The 20,309-nt window shown below is 34.8% G+C and overlaps 2 protein-coding genes and 1 long non-coding RNA gene across 3 annotated transcripts; 1 reads left to right on the plus strand and 2 right to left on the minus strand.

The window, feature by feature from the left end:
• Positions 1-5,863: 5,863 nt before the first annotated feature.
• Positions 5,864-7,238, plus strand: LOC9304511. The gene is made up of 3 exons (XR_002330819.1): positions 5,864-6,429; positions 6,733-6,777; positions 6,951-7,238. It is a non-coding gene; the product is annotated as an uncharacterized LOC9304511 (long non-coding RNA).
• A 689-nt stretch (positions 7,239-7,927) lies between these two features.
• On the minus strand, positions 7,928-13,390 carry LOC9304512 (transcriptional regulator STERILE APETALA). Its single transcript, XM_002870402.2, has 2 exons — positions 13,052-13,390; positions 7,928-9,354 (listed from the first exon to the last, which is right to left on the minus strand). The coding sequence occupies exons 1-2, from the start codon at positions 13,265-13,267 to the stop codon at positions 8,221-8,223; spliced, it is 1,350 nt and encodes a 449-aa protein (XP_002870448.1). The 5' UTR covers positions 13,268-13,390; the 3' UTR covers positions 7,928-8,220.
• A 3,653-nt stretch (positions 13,391-17,043) lies between these two features.
• On the minus strand, positions 17,044-20,258 carry LOC9306520 (glucose-6-phosphate 1-dehydrogenase 1, chloroplastic). Its single transcript, XM_002870403.2, has 8 exons — positions 19,901-20,258; positions 19,126-19,363; positions 18,929-19,043; positions 18,594-18,799; positions 18,354-18,503; positions 18,154-18,274; positions 17,645-18,075; positions 17,044-17,569 (listed from the first exon to the last, which is right to left on the minus strand). Exons 1-8 carry the CDS (start codon positions 20,127-20,129, stop codon positions 17,323-17,325), a joined length of 1,737 nt encoding a protein of 578 aa, XP_002870449.1. The 5' UTR covers positions 20,130-20,258; the 3' UTR covers positions 17,044-17,322.
• Between the last annotated feature and the right edge of the window lie 51 nt (positions 20,259-20,309).

The raw sequence follows: 20,309 nt of genomic DNA on the forward strand, positions 1-20,309 counted from the left end.
CTCTAAGTATACATCAATGCTATTGCCAGGTTGTTGTGGACCAGGAATAAGCAAGGTTAGCATTATGTTCTCCTTCTTCATACATAGGTGAGGAGGCAAGTTATAGTTTACTAGCAGAACTGGCCAGCAACTGTACTTAGTATTCTTCATGTTGAATGGATTGAAGCCATCTGTGGACAGACCAAGACGCATGTTCCTTTCTTCTGATGCAAATAAAGGGTACTTGTCATTCATCTTTTCCCATGTAACAGAATCTACAGGATGGCGAAGTTTGCCATCACTGCTCTTGTTACTGAAATGCCATCTTAAGTCCTTTGCCATTTCCTCTGTCCTGAACATTCTCTTCAGCCGCGGTATTATTGGAAAGTACCGTAATACTTTCTGTGGTACACCTTTCTTGACTTCACCAGTGTGCATATTAATCTTCTACCTTGAAGCATTGCATTTGGGACAATTTTCCAGCTTCTTGTACTTCTTTCTGAAAAGACAGCAGTCATTTACACACGCATGAATCTTCTCATATCCCATATCAAAGCTCTTCAAAAATTTCTTCACATCATACAAGGATGTGTGAAGCACATTATCCTTGGGCAACATTTTTGGTAGTGTCTCAAGAAGCTCATCAAAGCTCTTGTCAGACCATCCATTCTTGGTCTTAATCCTAAAGAGAGACACAATAGCCGACAGCTTGCTGTGGTTTAAACAATCAGGATATAAAGGGGTTTCTGCATCTGCTAGCTTAGCTAGAAACTCATCTTCTCTCTTGTCCTCACCCTCTGCAATCTCACTTAAGTCAGCCACTGGATTGTCACCTAGCTCACCATTACTAGCCAACTCTTGGTCATGGTATTCAGCAGCTTTGTATAACTCAAGAATTTCCTCATTCCAAAGATTTACTTCCCTCTCACATTCTCCATCAGCAACTGTGTCTCCATGATGGTACCAATCACTTCGCAGCCTGTAAGCCTCATCCATCCCTCTTGTTACAAGATGAACCACCACATCACTACTTGAGTGGCGGTATACATTACGACAGTCTTTGCAAGGACATATTATCTTATCTATATCTCCTAAAGCCGCAGCCACATCAAATACAAATCTCCGAGCACCTCTCTCATAACCAGGATCAGCTCTTCAATGAAGAAGTAAAGTAGGAAAAAAAAATCTTAAAGTTTCTAAACCCCATTTTAAAGCAAACCTATGTATATAATTTTATTCCTTACCTGCATAGATGCACCCATGCCTTGTCCAACATTATATGTTATAAGCTTAAATAAAACCTTATTAACACAAATTGAAACCATAATCAACAATAGTCACAGAGAAAAATCACATGATAAGAGAACTTATCATGATCAGACAACTTATCATGAAGACACAACTTAAACTGAACACAATGCTAAAGACATACTAAGCATTAAGCAACTTACACTATCTCAGAAACAAACAAATTAACAAAACAAGAACAGTGACAACAACCTTAACAAATTGACAACAGTCACAGCAACTTCAACAAAACCACAATAGTCACAGCAAATTTATCAAAACCAAAACATTCATACCATTTACAATCAAAGAATCACAGCCACATTCAAGGACTAACCTGTCGTATTGGTACAACAAAGGCAAAGCTTCAGTTCCCCAACATTTCAATCACCAACACTTGCCAAAAAATGCGGAATCAAAAAAGCAGAATCAGTATAAGCTTAAATAAAAAATCTACTAACAAATCGATTAGGAGAAATCTAAATCGCAAAACCAAGATCTTTGTGAAGAGAATGTGGATCAAAATGATTAACAGACATCAAAATCGCAGAAGTTTTCGCTTTACCCTAATTTCAAACTAATCGAAGAACCCTAATTTCAAAATGACATAAAAAATCTGATTTTCTGTACCAATCTACTGAACTAGGTTGAAATTAGAGACAATCTTGACCAAAAAATCAATAGAAATGGAAGTTATAGAAACGAAGAAAGACATGCATGCCTCGATTTTAGCTAGCTGACGGCCGCTGCGAAGGAGAATGTGGCTACGGAGGAGTACAAATCCGACCTTAATACGCCGCAGAGGATAGATTACTCTGAGTTTTGTCGGAAAAAATTTCGAGAGAAAGGGTTTTGTTTTTGGTTAAGTGTTTTGACTGAAGTGGGAAATGAATTAGATCTGAGGCGCTAAAGGGTTTTTTTTTGCTAAGTGTTGGCGGATTAAGTCATTTTAGATTCCCGCTCATTAAATTTCTATCATAGCGTTTACACCGCTATTATAAAGAAACCCAAAAAAAATAAACTCTACCATAGCAGTAACAGAAAAAACGCTATACTCGTGTGCTATCAATGCTGATATTTGTTGTAGTGGAAACACAATCGGCTTTTGTGGAAGGACGGTTAATTTCAGATAATATTCTTATTGCACAGGAGATGTTTCATGGGTTAAGGACTAATTCTTCCTGTACAGGAAAATTCATGGCTATTAAAACTGATATGAGTAAGGCTTATGATAGGGTGGAATGGATTTTCATTGAAAAGGTACTAAGAAAATTGGGTTTCTGTGAAAAATGGATTAATTGGATAATGTGGTGTATTACAACCGTCCAATATAGAGTTCTCATAAATGGACAACCTCGAGGACTAATAGTTCCAGAAAGGGGATTACGGCAAGGAGATTTGCTCTCTCCTTATTTATTTATTCTTTGTACAGAGGTATTAATTGGGAATATCCGAAAAGCAGAACGGGAAAAATTAATCACGGGTATTAAAGTAGCAACAGCAAGCCCTCCGGTGTCACATCTGTTATTTGCGGATGATAGTTTATTTTTTTTCAAGGCCAACAAGGATCAATGTGGGGTAATTTTAGAGATATTAAACAGATATGAAGCAGTTTCGGGTCAACAGATCAATTTTTTAAAATCATCAATCCAGTTTGGACACAAGGTAGATGATGACACCAAGGAAGAAATTAAATCAACCTTGGGCATCACTAACATCGGTGGTATGGGTTCTTATCTCGGATTGCCGGAAAGTCTAGGTGGTTCCAAGACAAAAATTTTCTCGTTTGTTAGAGATAGATTACAAACAAGAATTAACGGATGGTCGGCAAAATTTTTATCGAAAAGAGGGAAAGAAGTGATGATTAAATCGGTAGTTGCGGCATTACCAACTTATGTAATGTCGTGCTTCAGACTACCGAAAATAATCACTTCTAAACTTACTAGTGCGGTTGCTAATTTTTGGTGGAGTTCGAATGGTGATTCAAGAGACATGCACTGGATGGCTTGGAATAAGTTGTGTAATAGTAAATCGGAAGAGGGTCTAGGTTTTCGGAATGTAGATGATTTTAATTCGGCTTTATTAGCAAAACAATTATGGCGGTTGATCATGTTTCCGGATTCTCTTTTTGCAAAGGTTTTTAAAGGGCGGTATTTTCGGAAATCCAATCCATTGGAAAATATAAAGTCATACTCACCATCCTATGGATGGAGGAGTATCTGTTCAGCTAGATCTCTGGTTAACAAAGGACTTATTAAAAGAGTCGGATCTGGGAAATCCATCTCCGTTTGGGAGGATCCCTGGATTCCAGCTCAATTCCCGAGACCAGCAAAAAGTAATGGTTCAATTATTGATCCATCTTTAAAAGTTAACAATCTGATTGATAGTCGGTCGAATTTTTGGAATATTGATCTCTTACAGACGATCTTTGATCCAAAAGATGTTGAGCTTATAAGTGCTCTTCCTGTGGGTGTGCCAACTAAAGAGGATACTTTGGGTTGGCATTTTACAAAATCCGGCAAATATACAGTCAAATCGGGATATCACACCACACGGATGGATGTATCGGAGACCAATTTATCTTTTATTGGACCAGATATCACACCATTAAAAGCACACTCTTGGCAAGTGTAGTGCCCACCGCGGATTCGTCATTTTTTGTGGCAAATTTTAACGGGTTGTGTACCGGTAACAGAGAATTTGAGGAAAAGAGGAATTGATTGTGACACTGGATGCGCTAGATGTGGCGCACCAGAGGAAACAATCAATCATACTCTCTTTCAGTGCCATCCAGCAAGACAGATTTGGGCACTTTCACAGATTCCTACAGCTGTGGGTATTTTCCCCACAGATTCTATTTTTACGAATTTTGATCACTTATTCTGGAGAATACCATCAGAATATGATTCATCAGTTTTTCCATGGATTATTTGGTATATTTGGAAGGCAAGGAATGATAAAGTATTTGAAAACATAGACAAAGATCCTCCAGAGGTGTTACAGTTAGCGGAAAAGGAGGCTCAGTTGTGGCAGTCGGCTCAATTAGAACTTCACAATGAAAATCTTGGTTCAGTGGATTTGGTAACTCGAACTCGAGTGAGGGATGTTTCTCTTGAGTCGAATTTTTCTGGGTATCGTTGTTTTTTGGACGGATCATGGAAAGAAAATGATAAGTTCTCAGGTACAGGGTGGTTTTGTACATCATCAAATGGAGAGCCGCCAACCATGGGAGCTGCCAACCTTCGAAGAAGTCTATCTCCGCTACATACAGAAGTCGAGGCCCTTCTATGGGCGATGAAGTGTATGATAGGTGCAGACAATCAAGAGGTAGCTTTCTTTACAGACTGTTCAGACCTGGTGAAGATGGTGTCTTCTCTAACCGAATGGCCGGCATTTTCAGTGTATTTGGAAGAATTTCAGAGTGACAAGGATGAGTTCTCAAACTTCTCTTTATCTTTAATTTATCGTAGTGCAAATGTAAAAGCGGATAATTTGGCACGAAAAATTCGTACAGAACTGCTTCATATCACATATGTAAACAACATTCCTCGGGAATGGCTCTTTTGAAGTCTAATTAATTTCGGATGACAAAAAAAAAAAAAGAGTTTAAATGGACTAATTTTTTTTGTACATACCCATTTATTAAATGGAGTTCCATGCCCAAATTAACATCACTAAACATTACCGATCAGTTTCTGGTGATGGTGTACACCGATCGGTACACGTACATCGATCGGTACACGTATATTACCGATCGGTTTCTGATGATTTCTCAATTCTCCATCGACCATCTGTTCATCTCCAACTCAATGTTCCGATGCCTTCCCTTTTTCTGTTTATTTTTGTTTCTCCCTCGTCATTGGCACACATGACAAAAATAAGTTTTTAAAGTTTTCGCGTGAACTTTCGGTTTAGTGATTCTAAAATGTTATAATAGAGTACTCCAATTCATCATACCCTCTTTAATAGCATTTATATCGTGCTATCGATGTCCATATTATTTGTAATGAGTTTCTGTCAATTTGATTTCACCCTAAGGTCTTTATCAAAAAAATTTTAAACTATTCTTCTCTTTAACCATATTAGTAACCTGATTGATCACAAATATGCTCATCGATATATACACTGACTACCAATTTAATTTTTTTCTGTAACAGAACAATAATCTGAAAGGCATAACATCTTACATGAAATTTACTACTCCCTCCGTTTCATATTAAGTGTCGTTTTAGACTTTGAATTTTGTTTTAAAATAAGTGTCGTTTTATGTTTTCAATGCAGATGTTTGGTAAAATTTACAGTTTTGTCCCTACTAATTAATGTATTGACTAATAAAAAAATAATAAAATATAAAGATAATGGATAAAACTGAAAATTTAATATTTGTGCAAAAACCTTAAAGAACACTTATTATGAAACAGAGGGAGTATATGACAAGACATACATTTTGATGTTATATATTATTCTCACTATAAAAGTTTTCTAAAGGTATAAAATAATATGAATTTATTCTCAACACACGATTCTAGGCAGTCAATCATTTTAAATATACGAGCATCTCCAATGATTGTAAATTTGAGTATCTTAAAAAAATCTTAGCAATAAAAATAATCAAAACTAATCAAAACCACGAAGAATTGCTAAGATATATATCTTAAATAAGATGTTTTTGAGATGTTAAGATGTGCATACGTGTCGACTAATGAGTGGGCGAAAAAATGAACAAAAGGAAAAAAAATGCTTCCGACACGTCTTCGATTTCATCTCTTTTTCTCTATTTCTCGAATCCTCCGACGACGAAATCTCTCCAACGCATCTTGATCCGTCGAATTGAGAGGAAAAATTAGGCAGAATTTCCGCCGCCGTAACGCCGTTGTTTTCTCCACGAAGCTTGATTTTTTGATTTTAGATAGATTTTGAATTAACCTTTTTAGACGTAATTGGAAATTTCATCGCCGCGGAGGAGATGAGGAGCGTGTTGTTGTGGATTGCGGTGGTCGTGTGCTTGTTATGTTCAGTCGCGGCGGTGGTTCAAAGCGGATTTAGCCATTGTTTTTTTGAAACGAGAGATACTGAGACTGCGATATCTTTGCTGGAGAATAAATTGATCGGTTCCAATGGTACCTCTCACCTTGATTCAGGCAGCTGACTCTAAAGGAGCTGGTACACACACACACTTTCTCTCTCTCTCTCCTTCTCTTTTGTTGTTCTTCTATGGGATTTGAGATTTGACTCTGTTAGTTGGAATTTGAAATTAATGGCGTATGATTTTGGGTTAGTAAGAATGTCAAAGTGTGATAATTTTATTGTTACTGATTGGTTGTAGTGTTGTCTAAAGGTCAAAGTGTGATAATTTTCTGTTTTTGCATTGTTCACAAAGTGTTTGAGTATCCTGTCTCTTGTATGGATTTGTAGAACTGAGTACCTTTAAGATGGTTTTTGAAAGTGTTATAATGGTTTTTGCAGGTTCAGTCTTCGATGTTGCCATTGTATCAAGTAGATCAAACTCTTGTAAGAAACATTGTTTTATAGGAGTTGAAAAAATGTTGTTATACTATACCAGAAAGATGAAAAAGATAGATAGATGTTCTCAGCTGTTCTTGAAGATACTTTATACTGTTTTGATCTCAAATCTTAGGCATAATTCATGGTCAGATGCTTCATTCTTTTCTTTCCCATACCAGTGTTGTTTGTGCATTGCTTTCTTCGAGGGGACAAAACCGAGAGAATCTGTGAGCGGAAGTTAGACGGTAACAACGTCGGGTTGGTTTGGAAAAGATGTTGAATGAATGGCTCAGATTTGGTTGAAGTGATGAATGTTTAAGTTCTTCCTCTTTCATTTGCAAAAAAGCTTGTATGAGTTTGGTTGTATGAATGCTTGTATTAGAAGATATTGTTTTGCAAAATTTGAATTTGTTTTATCTTAAGAACCCATTGATTCTTAACCATTGGAAGGCAAATTTGTTAAGATCTTCTCTTTGTATTCTTCACTTAGAAAATGCAAAATTTTAATATTAAAAATTGTTAAGAATCAAGGTTAAGAACCAATTGTATCTAAACTATTGGAGATGCTCTAATCTACTTCTTCTTTAAGATATGCTGAACAATTATAAAAATATTTCAAATAGAGATTGTCTAAATTCTTATTGTCACCATGACCACCTTCATTTTATCATCATCCATCTACATACTATATCTTCATCAAACCTCTAGTTTTCATCATCTTTCTTTCTTTCTCTGGTCAGAAAATATTTTTACCGTCATCAGTGTATTCATTTACTCCACTTGCAAGAAACCTATAACAATACAAATATATACTGATGTAGACAATTCAGACACATGAATCTATTTAAAAGAAAAAATAATTACATCAAACACCTTGCAATTCTGTATACAATCAAATTGATCATATTAATTCACTCAAATCTATTCTAAAATTGGGATGTGCTCCGATCATATCCTCGGAATATAACAAACAATCCTAAATTTAGATTTCATAATTCATAATTTTTATACCTTTCTATCGATTTTGATATGATATAAAATAATTCTTAAGCTTGAATATTTTTTTAAACTATTATACAAAATAATAAACTCAAGAAAAAATTATTAAGAAAATGAAGAATACAAAAAAAAAAAAAAAAACGACATCTCGTACAAAAGTCAGAATTGAGAGAGCCCTAAACATAAGAAGAAGAAAAAACAAGAACAATAAGAAAAAGTCCACTTCGTTTGGTTTTAGACAAAAACAGTAACGTACTTTTGGTCAAACTCTGTAGAAAGAATCAATCTCCCTTGTAAATCTCACCCTCCTGTCACCATCTTCCCTCCGTCACTTTCCCAATTTAATTAAAAATCAGAAACCCTACATATACACCTAGGTTTAGGGTTTCGCTTTTTCAGAGAAAAATAGTTTCTTTTTCTTCAAGTTAAATATATTACTAATCTTGTACGCTACAGTGCACCGAAATCCCATAGATGTATAATACTCTGAGCCGTTGATGAAGACGAAGCAACCGCCACATGTCTATCATCGGCAACAATGGCGTCAACTTCTCCTACTCTCTCCCTAATACTGTACAGATACTCTCCTCTCTCTACCTCCCACACGCGCATTATACCACCTGCGCACATTAGCGCGTGCAGTCTATTAACACAACCCATGACTCTTCTCTGCGCCGCTCCACTCACACGGAACTCACACACCGTTTGTAGTGTGTTCACCCTGCGCACTCTCGCGTTACCTCTACTGTCCATTCTAAGGTACGCTTCGTCGTTGGCGTCGAAGCCTGTTACTATTAGTCCTCTACGTTGCTCTTCGTCTTCTCCGATGATCACTCCTTGGTTTCTTAGATCGATCACCATGATCCTCCATCTCGTGCATGCTACGGCTGTCTCGTTGCCGGAGATTCTTAGTCGGCCAAGCGACGTTGTTAGCTCTGTTAACGTGTGCCAACCCATGACGGCTTCTGGATCAGTGAGTGAACCACCGACGAATGTTGTCTCCTCGCTGTTACAGTCCCATATGTGAAAGGCACGACCTGGTACACCAGCGAAAAGACCGACCCACCAACGTCCACAGCCAGTGAAATCTACCAAAGCACCGTCGTTAACTATATCTCCGGCGTAAGCCGTGCGTGTATGACCAACGCCGTCTATTTCCGCCACGTGGATGTCTCCGTCCATCGTAGCAAACGTGAGTCTTGAGTCGGATATAAAAATGCCCGAGACGGCTCGTGAGAATCTGCCAAAGCGGTCACGTAGAGGTGGCCGTAGAGTCCTGACGTGGAGACGGCTATTTAAAAGAAAGAGGCGGACGGTTCCGTCGGCGAACCCTGCGGCTAAGTAGAGGTCGGAGAGAGTGAGACAACGGCATGAGAGACTATCAGGCTCGTCCACATCAGACGGGTCAAATTGGAGAGTGAAGTAGGTGTGAGTACGCGTCCGGAAGTTTCTGGCCGTTCGATGACGGTAGATGAACTCATCCCGCCACGTGTCGTGCATCAAATGTGTTCTTGCCCAAACTTGGCGAGAGAGGAGTTGCCATAGATGGTCGGAGCGAGAGACAGCTTGCCACGTGGTGCAAACCTGCGATTAAGAAAACAAAACAAGATTATTATAAGTTTTAACAAAGATTATTAGTAGCTTAATTAATAAATGTAACAGAAGGAAGGAGTTGGTTAAATAAAATAAATAGGGGAGAGTTAAAAGACATAGAAAGAAGATAAGTAGGCCTGCAACGAAGCATGAAAGACTCTATATATAGGGACTAGGAAGATGGAAAGACAACGACAGACTCAGACAGAAGCTCTGCGTAATATTTGTCTTACTCATCGAAAACACAACTCATTTATTTTTTAAAAATCTATTTTATGACATATGTTCAATTGACGGGACTAATCAATCTCTGCAAGCTATAGTGATATTACAACAGAAGCCCTAGTGTAAAAGGAATAACGAGAGGAAGCCCTAGTCCCATGTCAAAACAACCAAAAAACAAATCAATGTGACAATAATACAAAACAGATGATATGTTAATTTATTAGGACAGATGAGAAGACTTTAAATGAGTTAAGCTGAACATGAGATTACGACTTTGCCAACAAGCGTGCCCTTCTCTCTTTCATTTCCAAGAAAGGATAGCTTTAAGCCTTTGTCTTGTTAAAAGTAGAGCTTCCCATAAATACACAAATATTACACTTATATATATATATATATATATATATTAGATGTTTCTCTGTCTCTCTCATCTCTCTCCAACAATCCGTGGACCTACATTCTCTACATTTACGTTTATATTGTTATTTATTGTCTATCCTTATTCCTCATTAAACGCAAAGTTATGTATTTGACTTCGTACTCTAGGCTCTATTATCTAGTCATCCAAATAACCTAAAAACAAATATTTCCAACTCTATTACAAAACGAAAATATATCTTGCCAAACCAAAGGTTTAATCGTCTATTAGTTAGATATATTAGTCAGATAATCATATTAAGAAAAGAAAAAAAAACAATAATCTAGGCACCAGGGCACGAAATGTATCATAAATTAGATCTATACAAACGTAACATATTTTGGAATGGCAAATCCAATTTATTATTATGCAAATTACCAATCATATCAACAATCACATGCTGCTATGATATACTACTTTAAATAAGAAAGTAGTTCAAATATTCCTGAGTTCTAAGATGACCAGATTCAGAATCTCACTTTTGTGTTTTAATATGTCATATATCAAATGTAAGAACATACTAGTATAATCTAGCGATACCACGTGCTCTAAGAGACCCTTAACATTGGGTTCCATGTGCTTTTCGGCATATGTAGTGCCCATACTGTCGTCTCTTTTGACTGAAAATATTAAGGAAAGAAAAAAGATAAAAACCCACTTCAATGGAAAAGATGAATCGAGCCAGAAAAAAGATGAATCCATGATCAATTACAAAGTGAAAACTCTAGATTTGTAGCCTTAATTCTCTGACAAAAGTGTTATACTGCAGTTTGGCAAATTTGAAAATTCAATTAATTAGAAAATATTATGGATTTAATAAAAGATTTAGAATTAGCATGTATACATATTAGAGAGAGAAGAAAATAAGAGAATGAGAAGTTGTCAGAAGCTCTGCATGCATTACTCACTGGATCATAATATTGGCAGAGAAAAAAATAACAAAAGCAGGACGCAAAAAATGTACATATGTACTTATATACTATTCCTCGTTACTATATATGAGAAAAATCTTCAGCATTATATACATGTATTATATATTTTTTTGATGAACAAAAGAAAAAACAGCAATTTTCATATATGACACAGGATTATTAAAGAGAATAGTATGAATGGCTGAATAATACGTGGATCATGTATATGTTGATGAATAGAGTTTCCATGTATGTAGCTAATAACCTAATGTGGTAATATAGGACTAACATTGGCAAGGCAAAAAGACAGGACCTTACTTAGGTTTCTTTTTAGATGTTCTTAAATGTGCAACGACATTTTCTAGTTTTATGAGTCTGTCGTGAGAGGTCACTTTCTAATATTATAATTTTTAAACAATTAAAAGATAAATACCGTTTAAATAAAAAATTTAAAAATATTAAATGTATGTGCATTGGACTAAAGACTGTGCCTAATGTCTATCAACCAATATTTGGAGTCAAGAAAGTGTTTCATTTGATTATTGTTGTAAGAACTTTTGAGTCAAAAAGTGGATTTCTTGATCTTAAAAAAAAGGGCTTTCTACATGCCAAGAAAGGAAGATTTAAAGCCAAAAAAATAAAAAATAAACCTTGATTTTGTGCCCTAAGGGATCCAATCCATATTATAATATTAATATTAGCGATAACATGTCCAAATTTCACAAAGATTACACAAACGAAATGGGGTTGTATGGTCTCTTTAGACCATCTCCAATGTATAACTCTATATTTTAGAGGAAGGTTTCTCTCTAATGTATATCTCTATTTTTTACTCTAAAAAATAATATTCTTAGAAATATTCTATTTCTATTTTATATACTAATACATTTTAATTATATAATTTACAATTTGACCCCATATATTATAGATTTGCAAAATTTCCATAAAATATGATATTAGTTAAATTAAACACTAATTATTTATTAAAAAAAACATTACATCATATAACAATAATAAAATATTACAAATTTTTATTTTAAATAACAAGATATTTTAACTATCTTGACGGATCTACAAGCAATTTACCGAACTATTAAATTACTAGTTTTATGTTTTAGTTTTCTTCTGTTGTTTATTTTAAATTTAGTACTTGTTTGCTTTTTAAGTTTATAAAACTATGTGTTGTAATTGTTGTTTGTAAAATGATTATATGTATTAAATAAAAAAGTTTAAATTTGAGGGACTAAAGTATAAATAAAAAAGTTGAACTCAAAAATAGAATAGAGAATAGAGTTGCTCTATATATAGAGTCAATCTGCAGAAATCTCTATTTTAGAGTCAATTATAGAGTAGGGTTGGAGAAGAATTTTACATTTTTACTCTAAAATAGAGTAGAGTTGGAGATGCCCTTAGAAAATCCAAAAATAGACATTAAAAGGTATCAAAAGTGGACGAGAGAACAAAGAAAAATAAATAAACTTATTGGGTAAAAATGGAAGACAAAAAGTTTCTAAATGCATAAAAGAAAAACAAAGTCCCCAAACTATATGATATGTGAAAGAGACATCAAATTAATGTCGTCTTGTTAGACATAAAAGTTGGACTTGGACCCATCATAGAAACACAGAAAGGGCGGTTACCTTTCCAAAGGTCAGTTTTTTTTTTTTTTTTTTTTTCTTATATTTGTTTTGTCTCTTCAGAAGCCCAACCTTAGAAACTACTTCCACATTCAATTGAATTGAAAGAACTTCATCACTTAATTATGATCTAAAGAATAAGAATTTTGTTCTAATAACAAAAAGAACGAATTGCCAAATCAAATATAAGCTTAGAAACAACTAAAGTACAAGACACTTGAAACAAGCAGTACATTTGACTAGACCAAGATTGTGTCCCTCCACTTAAGTTATGATAGACCCACTACTAGTTTGACTTTGTTTTGTCTGTTTAAGATCTATGTCTCACTATTTTCAAGTTCAAATATAAGCGTACAAGCTAATAAACGAATTCAGATAGTGTAACGAAAGTATTATTTTACTACTTGAAGTATATATATCTATAGACAGACACGAGACAATTGATGTGTCCCGACCGTTACGAAACTAAAAGAAGGTATTCAAAGAATGTCAGAACTGACCCGAAAAACGTTGGCAAGAGCCGGAGCTGAGGCGAGGAGGCCGGAGGATGAGGAAGCATTAACGGCGACCTGAACGGCGAGAGATTCAAGAAAAGGCTCCGGCCAGACGTCGTTAGCGCCACGGCGGGGGCGAGAAGGAGAAGGGGCCTCGAAAACGCCGCCGCTTCCACCGGCGTCGGAGTCTCCGTTGTTGGAAGAAGAGGAGGAGGTAGACATGAGACGAGAGGGGTTATAAGAGGAACAGGGGAAGAAGAAGAAGCGGAGAGAGGAGAAAGAATGGTGGGGGAGAGAGGAAACAAAGGACAAAAAGTGTAGATAAAGACATACTTCTCCGAGGTGGGGGACCCAGGTTGTGGAGGTATGTTTTTTTCTATTTTTATGTTTTTGTCAAGTATTTACTTTTAAAATAGATGTAGAAAAAGTTTTTTTTTTTTTCTTAAATAGCTTCATTTAAATCAACTTATTCGTCTAATCTTATTTTTTTCCAAAAAAAATATTGGTTCAATATGGTGACATATTTAAGTGTTTTTTTAATTAGTAACATTTGATTTTATTATTTTAAAATATATTATTGTAAATCACTAGACTATAACTAAGTTATTCAACGATTTTTAACGATTTTCTTTTGTAAAATATTTGTTATATACCACTAAGAGTTTAACAAAATATTTGCTATATTTATTTTCATCCCAGAACATTAGTCAACATTATTATTTTCGTATGTGGTAAATTAGTGGCTGAACACAAAAATTTGTTAGATCTATCAATTTTAAAAATGATAAAGAAAATAATAAGCTAAAATCAAAAAAATTGTCAGAATTATCAAACTCCTAGCCCCAAATATCTAGTTCAAATCAGTCATCACAACCTTGAAACCATAGTTCAACCTTTATAACTCTCGAAAATATGGTTATATTCTTTCATCACAACCCTCAAACCTAGATTTTGACATATTCTGCCATCCCAAACCTTAAACCCACATTTTGTCACATCGCAGCTATCACGATCCTAATATGCTAAACCATAACTTCAGTCCAAAGCTCATCACTTACCACACTCACCAACTCATACGCATTCCTCAATTTTCACAGTTTGACCATAAAAGACATTCATAGTATGTCTTCAGTCCAAAGCTCATCACTTACCACACTCACCAATTCATAGAGGTTGACACAAATTAGATATCATGGATCCGGATCTACGAATACCTACGATTTCGATCTTCCAATATAATTAAAAATACTAAAATAATTAAAAAAAATAATTGATAAAATAAAATTTATAGAAAATATCATATAAATAGGCTTTAATTACACAACCGGTCCTTTAAATCGAATTAATGAGATGAGATACAACCCCTCCTCCTCTTGTGTTTCCCAATTCCCATAGTTTGGGTGGGGGAGGGAGAAGAAGGGGGGAAAGGATGTGTGTAGAAATGAAGGCTCCTCCAGGCTCCAGGTGTAGAAGATCTTTCAGGCATGCTCTTACTTAGGATGTACTTGTGTTTCCTTTGAAGAATACCATCAGCCCCGGCTCAGATGGGTAGGGCAGAGGTGCGACGGCCTGGGGTTTTTTTTTTTATAAAAAAATTTACATATAAAAAAGGCCCAAATATTTTTTAAAAATATTATTAATATGAGAATTATATTTTATGAGGTCTAATTATTTATAAGAAAATGTATAAAAAGGCCCAAAATTTTTAAAATAACAATTTTTACTATAAAAACTCCGCAAAAATTTTAAAAATTAAATAAATTTTCTCTTTGTATATAATAATAGGCCAAAAAAAATTTTTTTGCCCTAAGGCTCTCAAATATATTGAGCCGGGGCTGAATACCATCCAAGAATTTTCGACTAAGTTTCTTTTGTTTTTTTGTCTCATGAGTCTTGAGTAAGTTTTCTTGCTGCACTTTGCTTCTAACGCTAAATTGTTCATCGCAATTATTTTGGATATACCAGACAACTGAATTTCTTTATCGTGGAAGAAATTTGTAGTATTAAAAAAACTCGATTTCTTTGTTGGAGTTGGTCTATTTTCTTATTTGGTATCATTTTGGTTGTGCTTCGCATATTGTGATATTAACACCCCTTTGTACTGGTATACAAGATGCATTGTCGATTCTGTATAATCGAACAGTAGTTTGCCTATCTCGTAAGGGCATTAATATGCATATCAAGTTGTGGCTCGTTGCGTACTGACTTTTCCAGAGTGCCAAGTATTTTGTCAATTTGAATTTGCTTCAATGCAATTCCCATGAAGCTTAATACATGTATCATTGTTAGATTGACAGCTGAAACATAACACCCAACGGCCAACAGTTTCATAATAATAAAAAAAATTCTTAAGAAGAAAACATCAAATGCTCCTTTCTCGAAATGGAGATGAGTGTTGCCATCAAATAATATGTAAATCTATAAATAAGATCAATATTAATAAAACAAATGAGTTTTTTGGCCGGACGGGTTTGGCGGGACAAGTTTTTTAATCAACAATAATAAAAAGATTAAAATATCATTAATCCACCGCTTCAATACGGATTAAATCCTTAATTTTTTTTAATACCACCAATATTAGACATATTAAATCAGTCTCATTTTGAAAAGATCGTATAAAACCAAAAATTGTCCTGTGGTATTATGTTACTTAATAACAATTGTGAACTATAAAATATAAATATCTTAGAAAATGATACAATTTGCAAACTTTTATATATAATAAATAATCGTTAAATTTTAAAAATTACTACTTTTAGAAAACAAATCACGGGACGAGTTAAGAAGTTACAGGACGGGTTATATTTCAGAACGAAGTTATATGCTGGACGAGTTTGAATCAATATTTACAAAACTTTAAAATATCATTAACATGCCGCTTTAATACAGATTAAATCTTTAGTTTATTAAAATATAAATGTCTTAGAGAATGATATGATTTGTAAACTTTTATGTATAATAAATAATCATTAAATTTTAAAATAAAAACAAATCACGGGACGGGTTAAGAAATTATGGAACGGATTTATATGGCCGACGAATTTGAATTAATATTTATAAATATCATTAACATGCCGTTTAATACGGGATAAATCCTCAGTTTATTAACAATTTGCTTGTGGACTCGTGGTATACCGTTACTTAGTAATAATTGTAAACTATAATATAAACAAATATTTTATAAGAAGATATAATTTCAAAATATTTTTATACTAACTTTAAAAATAAATTTAAAAATAAATCGCGGTGTACCGCGGGTTAAAATCTAGTAAATATATATAAAAGTAAGAGATTCAATAGAATGAATTTGTTTTGGTCAATAATTCATAATAATTTTTCTAGTTTCTCATCCTCGAGGATGGTTTTTAAAAAGTATTACAAATAGATTCAAGAATTCATATAATAACCAAGTTCTTAAATTTATTTTCGAATATTCAGAAAATTAAATTAAATTATGTGTCGTAAAAACAAAGATAATTCACATATAAAAATGGTGGCACAAAATTATAATGTAGATGATTTAGCAAGATTTATGAATTTTATTAAAAAATATCTAGTGTGTAAAAATGTAAGAAATATATAAAATATTAAATGTGTGACATTTGAAATAATATTTTTAAAAATTAATATTAGATTGTATTATAATCATAAGATAAACAATATAATTCTCAAGCAATACATGGTATTTTTTTACCTACAATTACTTTTACCACCACACATCAGCATGAAATGTGTAAAGGTTTTATATGAGATATTCAATAACATTACTAAGCTAACCCTAGAGAGTATGGACAGTGGAAAGAACAAGAAGGAAAATGTACAACTGTTTTTTGGATTCGAGGAACTTAATTAGTATGATTGCAGTTGAAGTTCAATGGATTCATTGAATATTATTTTTTTAGCTATCTCTGAAGATAAAACCTATAATAGTTTTTATGAATAATGGAAAATTTTCTGCATCTATAATAGAGCAAAAACTTTGAATTTGTTCATTTAGAATCAGTCAAGCAAGTAGGCGACTCTAAAAGCTTATACTTTACATCAACATAACAAATCCTAAGAATTGGCCATGGATTCTATCTACAATTTGAGTCTATGTATAAGTTGGAAAGAAACAAATCACACATAGTTTTTGGCAGAAAATTGAGAGAACAAATATCAAGGCATCTATCTATCAAGGCATATCTATGCATTGATAGTAGCTGTAAAATCTCAAATCATATCGACAAGTAAGTTTTCTCATATCAACACCAAATCTTTTTGTTTCTGTCGAAAGCTTAAGCTTCTCCAAGATCTCCCCATCTCACATTGTACTTAGATGCAAGGTAATGTGCACCAACAGGACCTCTGCTTCCATATGGATAGAGTTCAGGAATGATTTTCTTCTCCTCGAGTTCCTTCAAAGCCGGTGTGAATAGATCCCATGCTGCATCTAGCTCATCACTTCTGATAAACAACCTCCTCTCTCCTTCGATTGCATCAAGAAGCAGTCTTTCGTATGCATCTGGTATCTCTCTTGGATACCTATCAGCCCAAAACGAGTAAAGATAAATAATCTAGATAGAAAACTAGAATCAGAATGTATGCACTGTGTTATACCTGGATCGGTATAGAAGGTTAAGGTCGCTGCGATCTAGTCTCATTCCAAGACCAGGGACTTTGTTGTTGATCCTCAGGTATATGCCTTCATCAGGCTGAACTCTGATCACTAGTTCATTAGTTGCATTGTCTAAATTAGTCGCAAAATTTTTCTTGTACAAGTTTCCTGGGACATGTCTGAACTGAACTCTGATCTCTGCTCCTCTGGTATGGAGAGCTTTTCCGGCTTTCATAAGAAAAGGAACACCGTCCCATCTCGCATTGTTGATGAACATGGCTGCTGCAGCAAATGTAGGAGTGAGACTGTGATTTGGAACCGTTGGATCGTCTGTATAGCCTGGATAAGTCTTTCCCCCCTTGTTATGCCCTTTGTATTGACCAACAACCACATTTTCAAGCAGTAACGGTTTCATTGATCTCAAAACTTTCACCTGACAGGAACACATCATCATCGGTATAGCATTTTATAACCAACCTAAAGCCTTTTTTTTTTATGAAACTTATTGTACCTTTTCGCTTCTTATGTCCTCAGCATCTAAGCTCACAGGTGTCTCCATTGCGAAAAGTGCGAGTATTTGCAAGAGATGGTTTTGCATGATGTCTCGTATGATTCCATACTGATCAAAGTAACTGCATCGATTTAACATTGGTAAGGTGTTCAGTGGCATACTGATAAAAGTAACTTTGTAAAGTGTTTATGGAAGCTTACCCTCCACGCCCTTCTGTTCCAAAATCTTCAGAAAAAATCAGTTGAACGTTGCGTATGTAATTTCTCGACCATAGAGGTTCGAAAACAAGATTGGAGAATCGAAGCACTGAAAGGTTCTCAACAAGCTCCTTTCCTAAATAGTGGTCAATCCTAAGTATGCCACATAACATTGCAGTTAAGTTCAAGCTTAGAATGAAAAAAGATGGCAGTGAATGCTGTTGGGCTAGGGAAATTGCTAACCTGAAAATTTGCTCCTCTGTAAGATACTGTTTCAGACATCTAGTTAACTCTCCGGATGACTCAGAGTCACGACCAAATGGCTTTTCGACAATGACTCTTGTCCAGCCATTCTCTGAGGATGCTCTAAGGCTTGCACACCTTACCACATCGACGAATATGTTTGGGGGTATCGACAAATAGTACAGCCTGTTTGCTAGCTTTCCTACCTAAAAAGAAAAAAATCAAACAAGACGAAGAAATTAGGATGAGTATAGTGCCATGTCTTGAACAGAACTGATCAGTGATCACTGACTTTGGGACAAGTAATAAGCATGGAGAGAGTGAAAGAAAAATACCTCTTTCTCTTTAAGCTTGGTGTTTAGTTCTGCAAAATCCTCTTCAGAATTATACTGACCCGAATGGTAAAAGCATCTTTTCAAGAACTGATCCATCTTATCCGCACAATTTTCCCTGTTGATTCCAACCTTGATCATATAACCAAAGCATAGACTTTAACTAAAAACATACACTAAACATGTATAGCAGAATATACCTTTGATCAATTCGGCAAGTTAAAGTGCTACTAATCATATCACGAAGCTCCTCATGAGTGAGTTTAGACCGAGCATAACCAAAAACAGAAAAGTCCTGAGGAAGACAACCTTCATAAAAGAGAGCAAACAATGCAGGGAATATCTTCTTCTTGGCCAAGTCCCCCGACGCTCCAACGACTGTAATACTAAGTGTAGACTCTCCTTTTGTAACATGTTCCTCTGTAAGATGATCTTCAGCTGAAACATTTGGTAAAAAACCATCCTCCAAAGAATCAAAAACACAAACAGAAGCTACAAAATTTACTTCAATTCATTAAAAAAGGGACTTTATCAACTCAATTCCCAAACCAAACACTCACTAATTGCTCTCTAATCGTCTACATTCAAACATAAGATAAGCAAAGACAGAAACTTTACATGAGAAATGGTATCTTACAAGATAAGCAAAGGCCATAAAAGATACAATCTTGAACAAATTTCTTCAATCGTCAAAAACACAAACAGAAGCTACAAAACTACTAACCAAATTCCCAAACCAATCCCTTACGAGTTGCTATCTAACAAACTCACAATCACTCTAATCTTCTACATTCAATCCTAGAATAATCAAAGACAGAAACTTTACATGAAAAATGGTACCTTCGAGTAAGAAAGACCATAAAAGATACAATCTTTAACTACTTTCTTCAATCGTTTTTCATTATCATGATCTCTCTTACAACAAATCAACGACAGGGACAAGAAACTTATCAAGAAATTGGAAAAGAAACTCACAGTCTTGTAAAGAAGCGAAATTTGTAGCACACCCATTTGAAGATTCAAGCTGAGAATGTTTCTCGGCGAAGAATCTCAAGCGAACCTGAGAAAAACAGGATTTTCTCTGGAATGTGAGAGATCTACCAAAGAGTGGTAGAGTCTCTTTAAACGGAGACGTCGCAGCAGCAGCGAGAGCCGAGGAAGAAGATGAGGAAGAAGAAGGAATGATCATAGAATGTGTCGCCATGCAAATTTTCTTGGAGCGTCAAAACAATTGTGAGATGATGCCACTGTTTTTGGTTTATGAGGCTATTTTTATCTCTTACATTATCCGCAGCAGTAGTTTTATTATATAGTTTTCGATGAAATTATATCTCTCACATTATCCACATCTTTTAATTGTCAAAAAAATACTCAAACAAGATTG

This window comes from Arabidopsis lyrata, assembly GCF_000004255.2.
Source record: "Arabidopsis lyrata subsp. lyrata unplaced genomic scaffold ARALYscaffold_7, whole genome shotgun sequence".
Classification (NCBI taxonomy): Eukaryota; Viridiplantae; Streptophyta; class Magnoliopsida; order Brassicales; family Brassicaceae; genus Arabidopsis; species Arabidopsis lyrata.